Below are 19,549 nucleotides of genomic sequence, written 5' to 3' on the forward strand. Positions count from 1 at the left end.
TATTCCAGAGGAGGAAGAGAGAGGGAAAGGTGCTGAAGGGGTACTTAAAGAAATAATAGCTGAGAACTTCCCTGATCTGGGGAAGGAAAAAGGCACTGAAATCCAAGAGGCACAGAGAACTCCCTTCAGACGTAACTTGAATCGATCTTCTGCACGACATATCATAGTGAAACTGGCAAAATACAGGGATAAAGAGAAAATTCTGAAAGCAGCTAAGGATAAACGTGCTCTAACATATAAAGGGAGACCTGTAAGACTCGTGACTGATCTCTCTACTGAAACTTGGCAGACCAGAAAGGAATGGCAGGAGATCTTCACTGTGATGAACAGAAAAAAATATGCAGCCGAGAATCCTTTATCCAGCAAGTCTGTCATTTAGAATAGAAGGAGAGATAAAGGTCTTCCCAGACAAAAACTGAAGGAATTCATCACCACTAAACCAGCCCTACAAGAGATCCTAAGGGGGATCCTGTGAGACAAAGTACCAGAGACATCGCTACAGGGATGAAACCTATGGACAACACAATGACTCTAAACCCATATCTTTCTATAATAACACTGAATGTAAATGGACTAAATGCGCCAACCAAAAGACATAGGGTATCAGAATGGATAAAAAAACAAGACCCATCTATTTGCTGTCTACAAGAGACTCATTTTAGACCTGAGGACACCTTCAGATTGAGAGTGAGGGGATGGAGAAGTAGTTATCATGCCACTGGAAGTCAAAAGAAAGCTGGAGTAGCCATACTTATATCAGACAAACTAGTCTTTAAATTAAAGGCTGTAACAAGAGATGAAGAAGGGCATTATATAATAATCACAGGGTCTATCCATCAAGAAGAGCTAACAATTATAAATGTCTATGCGCCAAATATGGGAGCCCCCAAATATATAAAACAATTACAAACATCAGCAACCTTATTGACAAGAATGTGGTAATTGCAGGGGACTTTAACACTCCACTTACAGAAATGGAGAGATCATCTAGACACATGGTCAATAAAGAAACAAGGGCCCTGAATGATACATTGGATCAGATGGACTTGACAGATATATTTAGAACTCTGCATCCCAAAGCAACAGAATATACTTTCTTCTCGAGTGCACATGGAACATTCTCCAAGATAGATCACATACTGGGTCACAAAACAGCCCTTCATAAGTATACAAGAATTGAGATCATACCATGCATACTTTCAGACCACAATGCTATGAAGCTTGAAATCAACCACAGGAAAAAGTCTGGAAAACCTCCAAAAGCATGGAGGTTAAAGAACACCCTACTAAAGAATGAATGGGTCAACCAGGCAATTAGAGAAGAAATTTAAAAATATATGGAAACAAACGAAAATGAAAATACAAGAATCCAAACGCTTTGGGATGCAGCGAAGGCAGTCCTGAGAGGAAAATACATTGCAATCCAGGCCTATCTCAAGAAACAAGAAAAATCCCAAATACAAAATCTAACAGCACACCTAAAGGAAATAGAAGCAGAACAGCAAAGACAGCCTAAATCCAGCAGAGGAAGAGAAATAATAAAGATCAGAGCAGAAATAAACAATATAGAATCTAAAAAAACTGTAGAGCAGATCAACGAAACTGAGTTGGTTTTTGAAAAAATAAACAAAATTGACAAACCTCTAGCCAGGCTTCTCAAAAAGAAAAGGGAGATGACCCAAATAGATAAAATCATGAATGAAAATGGAATTATTACAACCAATCCCTCAGAGATACAAGCAATTATCAGGAAATACTATGAAAAATTATATGCCAACAAACTGGACAACCTGGAAGAAATGGACAAATTCCTAAACACCCACACACATCCAAAACTCAAGCAGGAGGAAATAGAAAGCTTGAACAGACCCATAACCAGCGAAGAAATTGAATCAGTCATCAAAAATCTCCCAACAAATAAGAGTCCAGGACCAGATGGCTTCCCAGGGGAGTTCTACCAGACGTTTAAAGCAGAGATAATACCTATCCTTCTCAAGCTATTCCAAAAAATAGAAAGGGAAGGAAAACTTCCAGACTCATTCTATGAAGCCAGTATTACTTTGATTCCTAAACCAGACAGAGACCCAGTAAAAAAAGAGAACTACAGGCCAATATCCCTGATGAATATGGATGCAAAAATTCTCAATAAGATACTAGCAAATCGAATTCAACAGCTTATAAAAAGAATTATTCACCATGATCAAGTGGGATTAATTCCTGGGATTCAGGGCTGGTTCAACATTCGCAAATCAATCTATGTGATACATCACATTAATAAAAGAAAAGATAAGAACCATATGATCCTGTCAATCGATGCAGAAAAGGCCTTTGACAAAATTCAACAACCTTTCTTAATAAAAACCCTTGAGAAAGTCGGGATAGAAGGAACATACTTAAAGATCATAAAAGCCATTTATGAAAAGCCCACAGCTAACATCATCCTCAATGGGGAAACACTGAGAGCTTTCCCCCTGAGATCAGGAACACGACAGGGATGTCCACTCTCACCGCTGTTGTTTCACATAGTGTTGGAAGTGCTAGCATCAGCAATCAGACAACAAAAGGAAATCAAAGGCATCAAAATTGGCAAAGATGAAGTTAAGCTTTCACTTTTTGCAGATGACATGCTATTATACATGGAAAATCTGACAGACTCCACCAGAAGTCTGCTAGAACTGATACATGAATTTAGCAAAGTTGCAGGATACAAAATCAATGTACAGAAATCAGTTGCATTCTTATACACTAATAATGAAGCAACAGAAAGACAAATAAAGAAACGGATCCCATTCACAATTGCACCAAGAAGCATAAAATACCTAGGAATAAATCTAACCAAAGATGTACAAGATCTGTATGCTGAAAACTATAGAAAGCTTATGAAGGAAATTGAAGAAGGTATAAAGAAATGGAAAAACATTCCGTGCTCATGGATTCGAAGTATAAATATTGTCAAAATGTCAATACTACCCAAAGCTATCTACACATTCAATGCAATCCCAATCAAAATTGCACCAGCATTTTTCTCGAAACTAGGACAAGCAATCCTAAAATTCATATGGAACCACAAAAGGCCCCGAATAGCCAAAGTAATTTTGAGGAAGAAGACCAAAGCAGGAGGCATCACAATCCCAGACTTTAGCCTCTACTACAAAGCTGTAATCATCAAGACAGCATGGTATTGGCACAAAAACAGACACATGACCAATGGAATAGAATAGAAACCCCAGAACTAGACCCACAAACGTATGGCCAACTAATCTTTGACAAAGCAGGAAACAATATCCAATGGAAAAAAGACAGTCTCTTTAACAAATGGTGCTGGGAGAACTGGACAGCAACATGCAGAAGATTGAAACTAGACCACTTTCTCACACCATTCACAAAAATAAACACAAAATGGATAAAGGACCTGAATGTGAGACAGGAAACCATCAAAACCCTAGAGGAGAAAGCAGGAAAAGACCTCTCTGACCTCAGCCGCAGCAATTTCTTACTTGACACATCCCCAAAGGCAAGGGAATTAAAAGCAAAAATGAACTACTGGGACCTTATGAAGATAAAAAGCTTCTGCACAGCAAAGGAAACAACCAACAAAACTAAAAGGCAACCAACGGAATGGGAAAAGATATTTGCAAATGACATATCGGACAAAGGGCTAGTATCCAAAATCTATAAAGAACTCACCAAACTCCACACCCAAAAAACAAATAACCCAGTGAAGAAATGGGCAGAAAACATGAATAGACACTTTCTAAAGAAGACATCCAGATGGCCAACAGGCACATAAACAGATGCTCAACATCGCTCCTCATCAGGGAAATACAAATCAAAACCACACTCAGATATTACCTCATGCCAGTCAGAGTGGCCAAAATGAACAAATCAGGAGACTATAGATGCTGGCGAGGATGTGGAGAAACAGGAACCCTCTTGCACTGTTGGTGGGAATGCAAATTGGTGCAGCCACTCTGGAAAACAGAGTGGAGGTTCCTCAAAAAATTAAAAATAGACCTACCCTATGACCCAGCAATAGCACTGCTAGGAATTTACCCAAGGGATACAGGAGTACTGATGCATAGGGGCACTTGTACCCCAATGTTTATAGCAGCACTCTCAATAATAGCCAAATTATGGAAAGAGCCGAAATGTCCATCAACTGATGAATGGATAAAAAAATTGTTGTTTATGTACACAATGGAGTACTACGTGGCAATGAGAAAGAATGAAATATGGCCCTTTGTAGCAACGTGGATGGAACTGGAGAGTGTGATGCTAAGTGAAATAAGCCATACAGAGAAAGACAGATACCATATGTGTTCACTCTTATGTGGATCCTGAGAAACTTAACAGAAACCCATGGAGGAGGAGAAGGAAAAAAAAAAAAAAGAGGTTAGAGTGGAAGAGAGCCAAAGCATAAGAGACTGTTAAAAACTGAGAACAAACTGAGGGTTGATGGGGGGTAGGAGGGAGGGGAGGGTGGGTGATGGGTATTGAGGAGGGCACCTTTTGGGATGAGCACTGGGTGTTGTATGGAAACCAATTTGACAATAAACTTCATATATTAAAAATAATAATAATAAAATAAAATAGTGAAACAAGGTTAAAAAAAAAGTTCTTCAAGTCAGGGCTGAGAATTATTGCCTTTGAAATAGGCAATTGTCTTTGAAAAGTACCATGTAAAAAAGGCCCGTTGGAAAAAAAAATCCTGTTTGGGGTGTTATTTTCTGGCTAAACCCAACTTCTGGAAGCCCTGAAACCGACCTTTATAGGAAACATGATCCAGATCACAAGAGGTCCAGCCAGCATTCATCTCTCTTTCCTTAACCAAAATAAAATCATGAGTATTAGATGTCAAAACCAAGGCATGTTTTAGATGCTAAGTGATATTTAACCAAGATTCAAGATTAAGTTTTGGGGCACCTGGGTGGCTCAGTCAGTTAAGCCTCTGACTGCAATTCAGGTCATGATCTCTCAGTTCATGAGTTCGAGCTTGGGATTTTCTCTCTCTCCTTCTTTCTCCTTCTCTCTCTCTCTCTCTCTCTCTCTCTCTCTCTCTCTCTCTCTCTCTCTGCCCCTCACTCACTTGCACCCTCACTCTCTCCAAAAAAAAAAAAAAAAAAAAAAGATTAAGTGTTTGGTCAAGTTTTCTTCTTTTTTTCTTTCTTTTCTTTTTTTTTAAATTTACATCCAAGCTAGTTAGCAGATAGTGAAATAATGATTTCAGGAGTAGAATCCAGTGATTCATTCCCCTGCATATAACACCCAGTGCTCAACCCAACAAGTGTCTTCCTTAATGCCCCTTGCCCATTTAGCCCATCCCCCGCCACAACCCCTCCAGCAACCCTCAGTTTGTTCTCTATATTTAAGAGTTGTCTCTTATGTATTTCCCCCTCCCTGTCTTTATATTATTTTTGCCTCCCTCCCATTATGTTCATCTGTTTTGTATCTTAAATTCCACACATGAGTGAAGTCATGATATTTGTTCTTCTCTGACTAATTTCGGTTGGCTTAATACACTCTAGTTTCATCCATGTGGTTGCAAATGGCAAGATTTCATTCTTTTTGATTGCCAAGTAATAATCCATTGTATATATATACCCCATCTTCTTTATCCATTCATCTGCATGGACATTTGGTCTCTTTCCATACTTTGGCTATTGTCGATAGCACTGATATAAATACTGGGGTGCATGTGTCCCTTCGAAACTGTATCCTTTGGATAAATACCTAGTAGTGCAATTGTGGAATTGTAGGGTAGTTCTACTTTTAATTTTTTAAGGAACCTTTATACTATTTTCCAGAGTGGCTGCACCAGTTTGCATTCCCACCAGCAGTGCAAAAGGGTTCCTCTTTCTCTGTATCCTTGCCAACATCTGTTGTTGCCTGAGTTGTTAATTTTAGCCATTCTGACAGGTGTGAGGTGGCATCTCATTGTGGTTTTGATTTGTATTTCCCTGATGATGAGTGATGTTGAGCATCTTTTCATGTGTCTGTTAGCCATCTGGATGTGTTCTTTGGAGAAGTGTCTATTCATGTCTTTTGCCCATTTCTTCACTGGCTTATTTGTTTTTTGGGTGTTGAGTTTGATAAGTTCTTTATAGCTTTTGGATACTAACCCTTTATCTGATATGTCATTTGCAAATATCATCTCCCATTCAATCAGTTGTCTGTTAGTTTTGTTGACTGTTCCCTTCACTGTGCAGAAGCTTTTTATTTTGATGAGGTCCCAATAGTTCATTTTTGCGTCTGTTTCTCTTGCCTCTGGAGACATGTTGAGTAAGATGTTATTGCGGCCAAGGTCAAAGAGGCTTTTGCCTTCTTTCTCCTCTAGGATTTTGATGGCTTCCTGTCTTACATTTAGGTCTTTCATCCATTTTGAGTTTGTTTTTGTGTGTGGTGTAAGAAAGTGGTCCAGGTTCATTTTTCTGCATGCCGCTGTCCAGTTTTCCCAGCACCATTTGCCAAAGAGACTATCTTTATTCCTTTGGATATTGTTTCCTGCTTTGTCAAAGATTAGTTGGTCGTACATTTGTGGGTCCATTTCTGGGTTCTCTAGTCTGTTCCATTGATCTGAGTGTCTGTTTTGGTGCCAGTACCACACTGTCCTGATGATTACAGCTTTGTAATACATCCCGAAGTTTGGAATTGTGATGCCTCCAGCTTTGGTTTTCTTTTTCAGGATTGCTTTGGCTATTCAGGGTCTTTTTCTGGTTCCATACAGATTTTAGGATTGTTTGTTCTAGCTCTGTGAAGAATGCTGGTGTTATTTTGATAAGGATTGCACTGAATATGTAGATTGCTCTGGGTAGTATTGACATTTTAACAATATTTGCTCTTCCAATCCAGGAGCATGGAATATTTTTCCTTTATTTTGTGTGTGTGTCTTCAATTTCTTTCATAAACTTTCTATAGTTTTTCAGTGTATAGATTTTTCACTTCTTTGGTTAGGTTTATTCCTAGGTATTTCATGGTTTTTGGTGCAATTGTAAATGGAATCAATTCCTTGATTCCTCTTTCTGCTTCTTCATTATTGGTGTATAGAAATGCAACAATTTCTGTGCATTCATTTTATATCCTGCGAGTTTGCTGAATTCATGGATCAGTTCTAGCAGGATTTTTTGGTGGAATCCTTTGGGTTTTCCATATAGAGTATCATGTTGTCTGCGAAGAGTGAAAGTTTGACTTGCTCCTTACCGATTTGGATGCCTTTTATTTCTTTGTGTTTGATTACTGAGTAGGACTTCCAACATTATGTTGAATAACAGTGGCAAGAGTGAACATCCCTGTCGTGTTCCTGACCTTAAGGGGAGAGTTCTCAGTTTTCCCCCATTGAGGATGTTATTAACAGTGGGTCTTTTTTATATGGCTTTTATGAACTCAAGGAATGATCCTTCTATCCCTACTTTCTTGAGGATTTTTATCAAGAAAGGATTTTGTCAAATGCTTTCTCTGCATCTATTGGGAGAATCATTTAGTTTTTGTCCTTCCTTTTATTAATGTGATGTATCACATTGATTGACTTGCAGATGTTGAACCAGCCATGCATCCCAGGTATAAATACCACTTGGTCATGGTGAATAATTCTTTTAATGTATTGTTGGATCCAGTTGGTTAGTATCTTGTTGAGACTTTCTGCATCCATGTTCATCAGGGAAATTGTTCTGTAGTTCTCCTTTTTAGTGGAGTCTTTGTCTGGTTTTGGAATCAAAGTAATGCTGGCCTCATAGAATTAGTTTGGAAGTTTTCCTATCATTTCTATTTTTTGGAACAGCTTCAAAAGAATAGGTATTAATTCTTCTTTAAATGTTTGATAGAATTCCCCTGGATAGCCATCTGGCCCTGGACTCTTGCTTTTTGGGGGATTTTTGATTACTAATTCAATTTCTTTATTGGGTACAAGTCTGTTCAAATTTTCTATTTCTTCCCATTTCAGTTTTGGTAGTTTGTATGTTTCAAGGAATTTGTCCATTTCTTCCAGATTGCCCAATTTATTGGCATATAATTGCTCATAATATTCTCTTATTATTGTTTGTATTTCTGCTTTATTGGTTATGATCTCTCCTCTTTCATTCTTGATTTTATTTATTTGGGTCCTTTCCTTTTTCTTTTTGATTACACTGACTAGGGGGTTATCAATTTTGTTAATTCTTTCAAAGAACCAGCTCCTGGTTTCACTGATCTGTTCTACTGTTTTGTTTTGTTTTGTTTTGTTTTGTTTTGATAGCATTGATTTCTGCTGTAATCTTTATTATTTCCTGCTTCTGCTGGTTTGGGATTTTATTTGCTGTTATTTTTACAGCTCTTTAAAGTGTAAGGTTGTGTATCTGAGACCTTTCTTCCTTTTTTAGGAAGGCCTGGATTGCTATATACTTCCCTTTTATGACTGCCTTTGCTGCATCCCAGAGATTTTGGGCTGTGGTGTGATCAGTTTCATTGGCTTCCATGTACTTTTTAATTTCTTCTTTAACTTCTTGGTTAGCCCATTCATTCTTTAGTAGGATGTTTTTAGTCTCCAAGTATTTGTTGTCTTTCCAATTTTTTTCTTGTGGTTGACTTCAAGGTTCATAGCACTGTGGTCTGAATATATGCACGATATGATCTTGATCTTTTTGTACTTGCTGAGGATTGATTTGTGTCCCAGTATATGATCTATTCTGGAGAATGTTCCATGTGCACTAGAGAAGAATGTGTATTCTGCTGCTTTGGGATGAAATGTTCTGAATATATATGTTAAGTCAATCTGTTCCAGTGTGTCATTCAAAGCCATTGTTTCCTTTTTCATTTTCTGCTTAGATAATCTGTCCTTTGTTGTAAGTGGGGTGTTGAAGTCCCCTATTATTATGGTATTATTGCCAATGAGTTTCTTTATGTTTGTGATTAATTGATCTATATATTTGGGTGTCTGCATGTTGGGGGCATAATGTTTACAATTGTTAGGTCTTGATGGATAGACCCCTTAATTGTGATATAAAATCCTTCTTCATCTCTTGTTAGTCTTTGTTTTAAAATCTACATTGTCTGATATAAGTATAGCTACTCTGGCTTTCTTTTGGTGACCATTAGCATGATCGATGGTTCTCCATCTTCTTACTTTCAATATGAAGGTGACTTTAGGTCTAAAATGAGTCTCTTGTAAACAGCATATAGATGAATCTTATTTTTTTATCCATTCTGTTACCCTATGTCTTTTGATTGGAGTGTTTAGTCCATTGACATTTACAGTGAGTACTGAAAGATATGAATTTATTGCCATTGTGTTGCCTATAGAGTTGGAATTTCTGGTGATTTTCTATGGTCCTTTCTAGTCTTTGTTGCTTTCGGTCTTTTTTTTTTTTTCAATCTTTTCTCCCCTCAGAGAGTTCCCTTTAATATTTCTCATAGGGCTGGTTTAGTGGTCACTAACTCCTTTAGTTTTCATTTTTCTGGGAAACTCTTTATCTCTCCTTCTATTTTGAATGACAGCGTTGCTGGATAAAGAATTCTTGGCTGCGTATTTTTCCAGTTCAGCACATTGAATATATCCTGCCACTCCTTTCTGGCCTGCCAAGTTTCTGAGGATAGGTCTGCTGCAAACCTGATCTGTCTTCCTTTATAGGTTAAGGACTTTTTTTCCCTTGCTGCTTTCATAATTCTTTCTTTGTCTGTGTATTTTGTGAATTTGACTATGATATGCTTTGTTGATAGTCGGTTTTTGTTGAATCTAATGGGAGTTCTCTGTGCTTCCTAGATTTTGATGTTTGTGTCTTTCCCCAGGTTAGGAAAGTTTTTATCTATGATTTGCTCACTTAAACCTTCTACCACTTTTTCTCTCTCTTCATCTTCTGGGACTCCTATGATTCAGATGTTATTCCTTTTTAATAAGTCACTGAGTTCTCTAATTCTTATATCGTGCTCTTTTGCCTGGATTTCCCTCTTTTTTTTTTCTGCTCTATTATTCTCCATAATTTTTTCTTCTGTATCGCTGATTCACTGCTCTGTTTCATCCATCCTTGCTGCTGTGGCATCTAATAGAGATTGTATCTCAGCTATAGCATTTTTTAATTTCGTCCTGACTAGATTTTACTTTTTTAAATCTCTGCAGAAAGGGATTCCATGCTTTTTTTCAACCCCAGTTAGTATTCTTGTTATCGTAATTCTCAATTCTAGTTCAGACATCTTCCTTATATCTGTGCTGATTAAGTCCCTGGCTGTCGTTTCTTCCTGTTCTTTCTTTTGGGGTGAATTCCTTCTTTTTGTCATTTTGGAGGAAGAGAAAGAATTAATAAAATTAAAAATTAAAATTAAAATTAGAAAATTAAAACAACAAAAAAATCAAATAAAGGAAGCTTGATCCTAGATGTGTTTTGGTCTGGTTGTTGAAAAAAGCTTAACAGAATAAAGAAGAAAGGGAAAGAAAAGAAAAGAGGGGGAAAACATAAAAAGAAAGAGAGAAAAAAAAGAAAAAAGAAAACGATTAAAAAAATTTTAATATATACAATAAAATGGAATAAAATGAAATGAGAAAGTAAAACAGAATAAAAAAATTACAAAAAATACAGTTAAAATGTTTTTTAAATCTTTTATAAAAACAGAAAATGAAAATAATTTTTTTCTCTTTCTGTACCCAAGAATAAGAAAAGAAAAAGAGAAAAAAAATGAATAGGTGGACCATCAAACAGAATGAAATCTGAATGAAATTACATCCAGTTTGCCCTAGAAGCCAAACTAGGAAGCACTTTATAGTACATACACTCAGCAGGGGCAGAGACTTGTGGTCATTCTCTAGGGCTTGGTTGGCACAGTTAGATGGGGTTTGGTGTAATGGCTCTGTTCTCCACTAGGTGGCGTTGCTTAGCTTATTGGGGTGGATTGGTGTGGCTCTGGTGTCTGTGTATGTGCAGGCGAGGGAGAGGTGAACATGGCATCACACAACTTCACAGTCTGTAGCATCAGAACTCTGTGCTGTCACCAACCAGCCATCAGGCACCCTTCTTTGTCTCCAGCTTCCATCCCCTCCCCACTTCTACAATGTCAGTCACCAAGTCATCAGCCAGCCAGGTGGCACCTCTCTCCTGAATTTTATCTCAGATGGGGATGTGTTTCCAAACCCGTCACTTCTGAGGGCCCTGTGGCTTGGGCCCCCTCCAACCCTCTGGGGGAGGGTCTCACCAAGCAGTGGCCTGGTACCAGCTTGACCCCCAAAGAACGCTCATGCAACTGCACTGCAGAGGCCCAGGGACTGTGTCCAGATGTCAGTCTGCCTCAGAAAAAGTTCATGCAATCATGTAGCAGCAGCAGTTCAGAGAACTATGGCAAATCAGAACACACAACTGGTACCCAGGCTTCACTGCACCCTAGTGTCCTTGTTCCAACACTGGCAAATGTTTCTGTTCTCCAGGGTCTGCTGGGACCTTTTCCCATGGGAAAGCTGCATAGCCTCTACCAGATGTCCTCTCAGCAGGAGAACCTCTCTCCCCATGTGGCCCAAGGACCCCGAGGACCTCACTGTCTGCTCCTGGGGATTCGCCCTTCCCACCAGAGCATGGCCAGGTATTGAGCTGTGGAATTTCAGACTCTGCACTCCCCTGTTTATAGAGTTCTAATGGCATTGAAACTCTCTCCTTTTTCCTTTCTCCCTTTCTTGTTCAGATCCTTGTGGGTGCTTCCACTCTTTCTCTTTCCCTCTAGCTGCTTTTGGGGGGAGTGCTTTTCTTGTACTCTCCCCCCTCTGTCTGTCCTCTCTCCACAAACAAAAACAGCTACCTACCCTCCATGGCTTCTCTCTCCCTCATTTCACCAATCCACCACCACATATCTGCCAAGTTCTGTGGCTCAACCTATGCAGATTGTTGTGTTAATCCTCAGATCAATTTTCTAGATGTGCAAAATGGTTTGTTGCTTGTCTAGTTGCATTTCAGGGATAAGCAGAGAACTTCTATGCTGCTTTGTCATCTTCAAAAAGATTAAGTTTTGGGGCGCCTGGGTAGCTCAGTCAGTTAAGCGTCTGACTTCAGCTCAGGTAATGATCTCACAGTTTATGAGTTTGAGCCGTGTGTCGGCCTCTGTGCTGAAAGCTCAGAGCCTGGAGCCTGCTACAGATTCTGTGTCTCCCCCTCTCTCTGTCCCTCCCATGCTCATGCTCTGTCTCTGTCTGTCTCTCAATAATAAACGTTAAAAAAAATTAAAAATAAAGACTAAGTTTTGAGGGAAGTAAGGACAATGGTGGACTGTGAACTTTGAGTTCAGTTCTCTTGTGGTGTATAAAAAAACTACTTTATTTGTCCTTTGATTCTCTGTTGATTTGCTTACCAGATTAGTATTTATAACGACTGTGGAATTATTGACCCCTTCTGGGTTGTGCACCAAAAAGAAGCAGTAAGTACCTTATATACTTTTCTTCCATTACCTCCTGCTGAAGGAACCACTGAATTTTCTATCTTCTTTGCATTCCAGAATTATGTATTTCTTTGGTTAATATGAGAAATTATTTTGTCTCTGCCTCTGGTAATTCTACAGCAAATGTTCTGCTCAAACCTCAAAGTAGTCTCTCTTATCAACCATTTTTCTTCCCTACTCATTTCCAACCCAGACTATTATTTCTCAGGAGAAATGGAAAAGAGAGAGAGAGAAGGAAAATAAAAACGCAAATAATAGTGAACTTCTGATTAATAAGTTTAGTCTACTTCATTGTGAAATACTTTGCTAAATTGGAAAGTCTCCATTCTCTAGTCTTTAACACAACCTTCCAAGGAAAACAGTGTATTATCCAAACTGTGTATTAACAATTAAGAATCTTTTTTAAAATGATGTACACTCCAACCCAGTAACAATTAGCTCCCTCTAGTGTCCAAATTATAGTCTCTAAATACCATTTCCTATTAAAAAGGATCTAAAACTCCTTGGAGGAATAGCTGATTCCAGGCCTGGGACAACAAATGTTAAGGTGAGGGGTGCCTGGGTAGCTCAGTTGATTAAGCGTCTGACTTCAGCTCAGGTCATGATCTCGTGGTTCATGAATTAAAGCCCTACATCGTGCTCTGTGCTGACAGCTCAGAGCCTGGAGCCTGCTTCAGATTCTGTGTCTCCCTCTCTCCCCACCCTGCCCATGTTCACACTCTCTTTCTTAAAAATAAACATTAAAAAAAGAAATAAATGTTAAGATGAGTCTGAAGTATCTTGTGCCTGAAAGCAAGGAAGGTATCAAAGACTACTGGTGGTGTGTTAAAATCATACAGGAGTGACAGCAACGCAAGATGGGAGCCACCACGGGCTCGGGAGTAAAAGTCCCTTGCAATTTTCAACTGTTGGAAGAACTGGAAGAAGGCCAGAAAGGAGTAGGAGATGGCACAGTTAGCTGGGGTCTAGAAGGTGATGAAGACATGACACTTACAAGATGGACAGGAATGATAATTGGGCTTCCAAGAACAATTTACAAAAACCGAATATACAGCCTTAAAATAGAATGTGGACCTAAATACCCAGAAGCACCCCACTTTGTAAGATCTGTAACAAAAATTAATATGAATGCAGTTAATAGTTCTAATGGAGTGGTGAACCTAAGAGCCATATCAGTGCTAGCAAAATGGCAGAATTCATACAGCATCAAAGTTGTCCTGCAAGAGCTCAGGAGCCTAATGATGTCTAAAGAAAACATGAAACTCCCTCAGCCGCCCGAAGGACAGTGTTACAACAATTAATCAAAAAGAAAAACCACAGGTCCTCCCCCTACCCCCTCCCATTTGATTTAAGCAGTCTTCATTTTTCACAGTAGTAAATTTTCTTTTTTTTAATTTATTTATTTTTTATTTATTTTATTTTATTTATTTTTTTTAATGTTTCTTTATTTCACAGTAGTAAATTTTCTAGATATGTCTTGTAGACCTCAAAGTACTGGAAAGGAAGCTCCCATTTAAAGGCAATTTATCTTAAGATACTGTGAATGATACTAATTTTTGTCCATTTAAAATATATAAGTTGTGCTATAAAAAAAAATCATACAGGAGCCAACTAGAAAGGGATCCCTACTTACCAAAGATGGAATAATTTGAATATCAATAAGAATAATGACTGCAATGATTTGAACACTAAAATGTATTCTTTAGTTACCTTTGGAAGTTGCTAGGGCACTGAATCATTACTCTGAAAATTGATAAATAACAGTAAGCATCACACTTCTATCCTGTCTTGGGGCACTCAGTAGGTTAAGTGTGACTTCGGCTCAGGTCATGATCTCATAGTTCATGAGTTCAAGCCCCACATCCAGCTCTCAGCTGACAGTGTGGATCCTATTAGGGATTCTTGCTCTGGCTTCTCTCTCTGCCCCTCCCTAGCTCACGCTTTCTCTCTTTCTCAAAATAAATAAGTAAAAATTTTAAAACAAAACAAAACTCCTGTCCTGTCTTTACTGTATAGACTATACTTAAAGATAGTGTGGGGAAGTTATTTATAGAAGAATCATTACTAGGGGCACCTGGGTGGCCCAGTCAGTTACATGGCCAACTTCAGCTCAGGTCACAATTTCATTTGTGAGTTCAAGCCCTGTGTTGGGCTCTGTGCTGGCAGCTCAGAGCCTGGAGCCTGCTTCGGATTCTGGGTCTCCTTCTCTCTCTGCTCCTCCCCTATTTGAGCTCTGTCTGTCTGTCTCTTTCTTTCAAAAATAAATAAACATTAAAAAATTTTAGAAGAATCATTGCTAATGAATGATAAAGAAGTGACAGAATTTTAAAAGTCAACATTTTGCAACCTCTAATGAAACAATGGGTTTGGCAACTATGTAGGCAAACTTGCATGTATAAGATTATCTAATCACTACCACAACTCTAAAAGAAAGGCACTCTAATTATTCCTATTTTACCAACAAGGTTAAATAACCTTGCCCAAAGGCAAATTGCCTTGAACCAAGGCACTCTGACTCTGGCTTGTATTCTTCAATATTTCATTATACTTCTTCTTGAACATAATAGGAAACTAATGAAGGAATTTGAGCAAGGGTGTGATATATTCCCACGTGTAGGAAGATCACTCTGATTTGCAGGTGGAGATGAATTGCAGCAGGGATAAACTCGAGGCAGAAAGAGTAAAATGTTATTCATTCATTCACTCATTCATTCAATAAACATTGAACATCTCCCATGTACCAACCACTGTTCTAGGTACTGAAAATATAGGAATGACAAAATACAGAAAAATACCTGCTTTCATAGAGTTTATGCTTGGATGAGGAAAGACAGTCAATAGACACATAAATACATAATATTTGTAGTATGTCAAATGGAAATAAATGCTATGGAGACAAATATAGGTGAGGACTGGGAAAGAGAGTTCTGGGAGAGGTGTTATACTGTAATTTTAAATAGGGAAATCAGGATGGCTTCACTGAGAATGTGAATCTGAAAAAGACCTGAAGGGATAAGCCATGAGGATATACTGGGTAAGAATGATCCAGCCAAATACAACCCCCCAAACAGGACTGTGCCTATAGTGTGGAAGAACAGTAAGGAAGCCAGAGAAGCTAAAACAGTAAATGCAGGGAAGAACTATAAACGAGGTCAAATGGAGAGGCAGATCTTATAGGATCTTTTGGCCAATTAAAGACTTTGACTTTTGCTCTAACTAATATGAAAAGCCACTGAGGAGGTCTGAGCACAGGAATGATATAATCTTTTTAAAAGAGCTTTATGAAGATATAATTTACATGTCATAAAATTTGTCCTTGGATAGTATACAACTCAGTGGTTTTTAGTATATTTACACAGTTGTACAACAATCACCATTACTTAATTTTAAAACATTTTCATTATCCTGAAATGATCAATCATCCCTTTCTTATGCCCTCGCCTCAGCTCCTGGTAGTCACAAATCTAATTTTTATCTTCATCGATATGCCTATACTAAACATTTCATATACATGGGATGAGACAATATGTGGTCTTTTGTGACTGGCTTCTGTCACTTAACATAGTGTTTTCAAGGTTCATCTGTGTTGTAGCATATCTCAGTACTTCATTCTCTTTTATTGCCAAGTCATATTCCATTGTATAGATACACTATGTTTTGTTTATGCATTCATCAGTTGATGGCCATTTGGGTTGTTTCCACTTGGTGGCTACTTGAATAATACTGCTGTGACCATTCTTGTACAAGTTTTTGCATGGATATATGTTTTCATTTCTCTTGGGTATATACTTAGGAGAGAAATTGTAAGGTCACATGGTAACTCTGTGTTTAACCTTTAGAGGAATGGCAAAACTGTTTCCCACAGTAGTTGCACTATTTTACAATCCCACCGGCAATAATTGAGGGTTTCAATTTCTTAAACTTATCAACAGTTGCTATTGTCTGTCTTTTTTATTTTAGCCACCGTAGTGGGTGAATTGATTTTATTGTAGTTTTTAAAAAAAATTTTTTTTTAATGTTTATTTATTTTTGAGACAGGAGGGTCAGAGAGAGGGAGACACAGAATCTGAAACAGGCTCCAGGCTCTGAGCTGTCAGCACAAAGCCTGACGTGGGGCTCAAACTCATGAGCTGTGAGATCATGATCTGAGCCAAAATCAGACGCTTAACCGACTGAGCCACCCAGGCGCCCGGTCTTTTTACTTTCTTAATGGTGTCCTTTGAAGCACAAAAGTTTTTATTTTATTTATTTTATTTTATTTTAATTTTTTTAATATATGAAATTTATTGTCAAATTGGTTTCCATACAATACCCAGTGCTCATCCCAAAAGATGCCCTCTTCAATACCCATCACCTACCCTCCCCTCCCTCCCACCCCCCATCAGCCCTCAGTTTGTTCTCAGTTTTTAAAAGTCTCTTATGCTTTGGCTCTCTCCCACTCTAACCTCTCTTTTTTTTTAAGTTTTCATTTTTGATGAAGTCCACTTTATATATTTTTTTCTTTTTGTCACTTGTGCTTTGGTATGTATCTAAGAAGTCTTTACCTAACCCAAAGTCACAAAACTTTATGCCTACATTTTCTTCTATGATGTCATGGTTTGGCACTTATATTTACATCTTCGATCTATTTTGAGATAATTTTTACATATGATATGAGGGAGAGGGCCACCATTCTTTTGCATGTAGATATTCAGTTGTTTCAGCACCAGTTGTTAAAAAGGCTCTTCTTTCCCCTTTGAATCATCTTAGCATCTCTGTTGAAAATCGATTGGCAATAGATATGAAGGTTTATTTTTGGATTCTCAATTCTATTCACTTATCTATATGTCTAAACTTATGCTAGAATCATGCTGTCTTGATTATAGTAGCTTTGTATTAAGTTCTGAAATTGGAAAGTGAGAGTCTTCCAACTTTGTACTTCTATTTAAAAAATGGTTTGGCTATTCTGGGCCCCTTGAATTCCAATTGAATTTAGGCTCAGCTTCTCAATTTCTGCAAAGAAACCAGCTGATTTTTTGATAGGAGTTGCACTGAATCTAAGTTTAGGAAGTGTTGTTATCTTAACAATATTAAGTTTTTGATACACGAACACAGGATGTCTTTTCATTTATTTAGTTCTCTTAATTTCCTTCAACCATGTTTTATAGTTTTTCAGTTACAATTCTTATACTTCTTTTGTTAAACTTATTCCTAAGTATTTTATTATTTTTGATGCTATTGTAAATGGAATTGTCTCCTTTTTTTATTTTTATTTTTTGTATTTTTATTTATTTTTTGAGAGAGAGATAGAGAACAAGTGGGAGAGGAACAGAGAGAGAGGGAGACAGAAACCCAAGCAGGCTCTGCACTATCAGCGCAGAGCCTGATGCAGGACCCAAACCCATGAACTGAGAGATCATGACCTGAGCCAAAGTCAAGAGTTGGACACTCAACTGACTGAGCCACCCAGGCACCCCTGGAATTGTCTTCTTAGTTTTATTTTAAGATTGCCCATTTGCAGTGTATGGAAATACAACTGATTTTTGTATATTGATATATCTGTAACCTTGCTAAATTCAATTATTAATTCTGTGTGTGTATGTATTCTGTAGGATTTTCTACACAAGATCAAATCACTGCACATTAAAACTTTTATTTCTTGGGGGCGCCTGGGTGGCTTAGTCAGTTAAGCGTCCAACTCTTGGTTTCGGCTCAGATCATGTCTCATGGTTCGTGAGTTCAAGCCCCACATCAGGCTCTGTGCTGACAGCTCAGAGCCTGCTTGGGATTCTCTCTCCCTCTCTCTCTGCCCTTCCCCTGCTCGATATTGTGTGCTCTCTCTCTCTCTTTCAAAAATAAATAAACTTTTTTAAAAAATTAAATTTTTCATCTAATCTGAATGTTTTTTTAATTTCTTTTTTTTTAATTGCCCTGGCTAAACACCAAGTACAATATTGAATAAAAGTGGTGAGAGCATGTACCTCGTCTTGTTCCTGATCTTAGGGGGAAATTATTCAGTCCTTCACTATCAAGTGTAGTGTTAGTTGTGGGGTGTTTGTAGATGCCCTTTATAAGATAGGTGGAGCTCCCTTCTATTCCCAGTTTGTTCTGTGTTTTTATCATGAAAGGTCACCTTACATTTTATAATAATTTTTTTTAATGTTTATTTATTTTTGACAGAGAGAGACAGAGCATGAGTGGGGGAGGAACAGAGAGAGACACACACACAGAATTTGAAGCAAGCTCCAGGCTCTGAGCTATCAGCACAGAGCCCAACGCAGGGCTCGAACTTACAGAGTTCAAGATCATGACCCAAGCCGAAGTCGGATGCTCAACCGACTGAGCCACCCAGGTGCCCCTGGTCACCTTACATTTTAAATGGATTGGAGTAGAGCAAGGTCTAAAGCAGGAAGACTGGTTAGGATGCTATTGTGACAATCTAGGTGAGAAATGATGATGGCTTGCAGTTTTCCAGGCAAAAAGTGATTTAGCAGTGTAGGAACTACCCAGTGGTAATCAGAATAACAAAAGAGGTGTTAAGACAATAGAATAGATATGGGACGCCTGGATGGCTCAGTCAGTTAAGGGGTTAAGCGTCCTACTCTTGACTTAGGCTCAGGTCATGATCTCACAGTTTATAAGTCAGAGTTCCACATCGAGCTCCATGCTGACAGTGTGGAGACTGCTTGGGATTCTGTTCCTCTCCCTCTCTCTCTGCCCTTCCCCTGCTCACTCTCTCTCTCAAAATAAATAAATAAACTTAAAAAAAATTTTTTTACAGAGGCTCCTGGGTGGCTCAGTTGGTTAAGTGTTGGACTTGGGCTCAGGTCATGATCTTGCAGTTCATGAGTTCCAGACTCATGTAGGGTTGGCTCTGTGGCTCAGAGCCTGGAGCCTGCTTCAGATTCTGTGTCTCCCTCTTTCTTTGCTCCTCCCCGGCTTGCACTCTCTCTCTCTCTCTCTGTCAAAAATAAATAAAACATTAAAAAAAAGATAATAGAATTGGTAACTCTTTGTGACAGTTGATGTAATATTGGGCATAGTAGATGTCCTGCCCAGATCTTCTTTACTAGGCTGATACAGGTATTGGCTGATAATGGCTCACAACTGCACTTCTCTTTTTATTTTTATTTATTTTGTTATTTATTTGTCTGTTATTTATCTTTAAGTAAGCTCTAGGCCCAACATGGGG

At 38.3% G+C, this 19,549-nt stretch overlaps 1 protein-coding gene across 1 annotated transcript; it reads left to right on the plus strand.

The window, feature by feature from the left end:
- The first annotated feature begins 13,235 nt into the window (after positions 1–13,235).
- On the plus strand, positions 13,236–13,731 carry LOC131493522 (ubiquitin-conjugating enzyme E2 variant 1-like). The gene has a single exon (XM_058698053.1). The coding sequence runs from the start codon at positions 13,236–13,238 to the stop codon at positions 13,677–13,679; it is 444 nt and encodes a 147-aa protein (XP_058554036.1). The 3' UTR covers positions 13,680–13,731.
- Positions 13,732–19,549: the final 5,818 nt, after the last annotated feature.

Source organism: Neofelis nebulosa, chromosome 2, assembly GCF_028018385.1.
Source record: "Neofelis nebulosa isolate mNeoNeb1 chromosome 2, mNeoNeb1.pri, whole genome shotgun sequence".
NCBI lineage: Eukaryota > Metazoa > Chordata > Mammalia > Carnivora > Felidae > Neofelis > Neofelis nebulosa.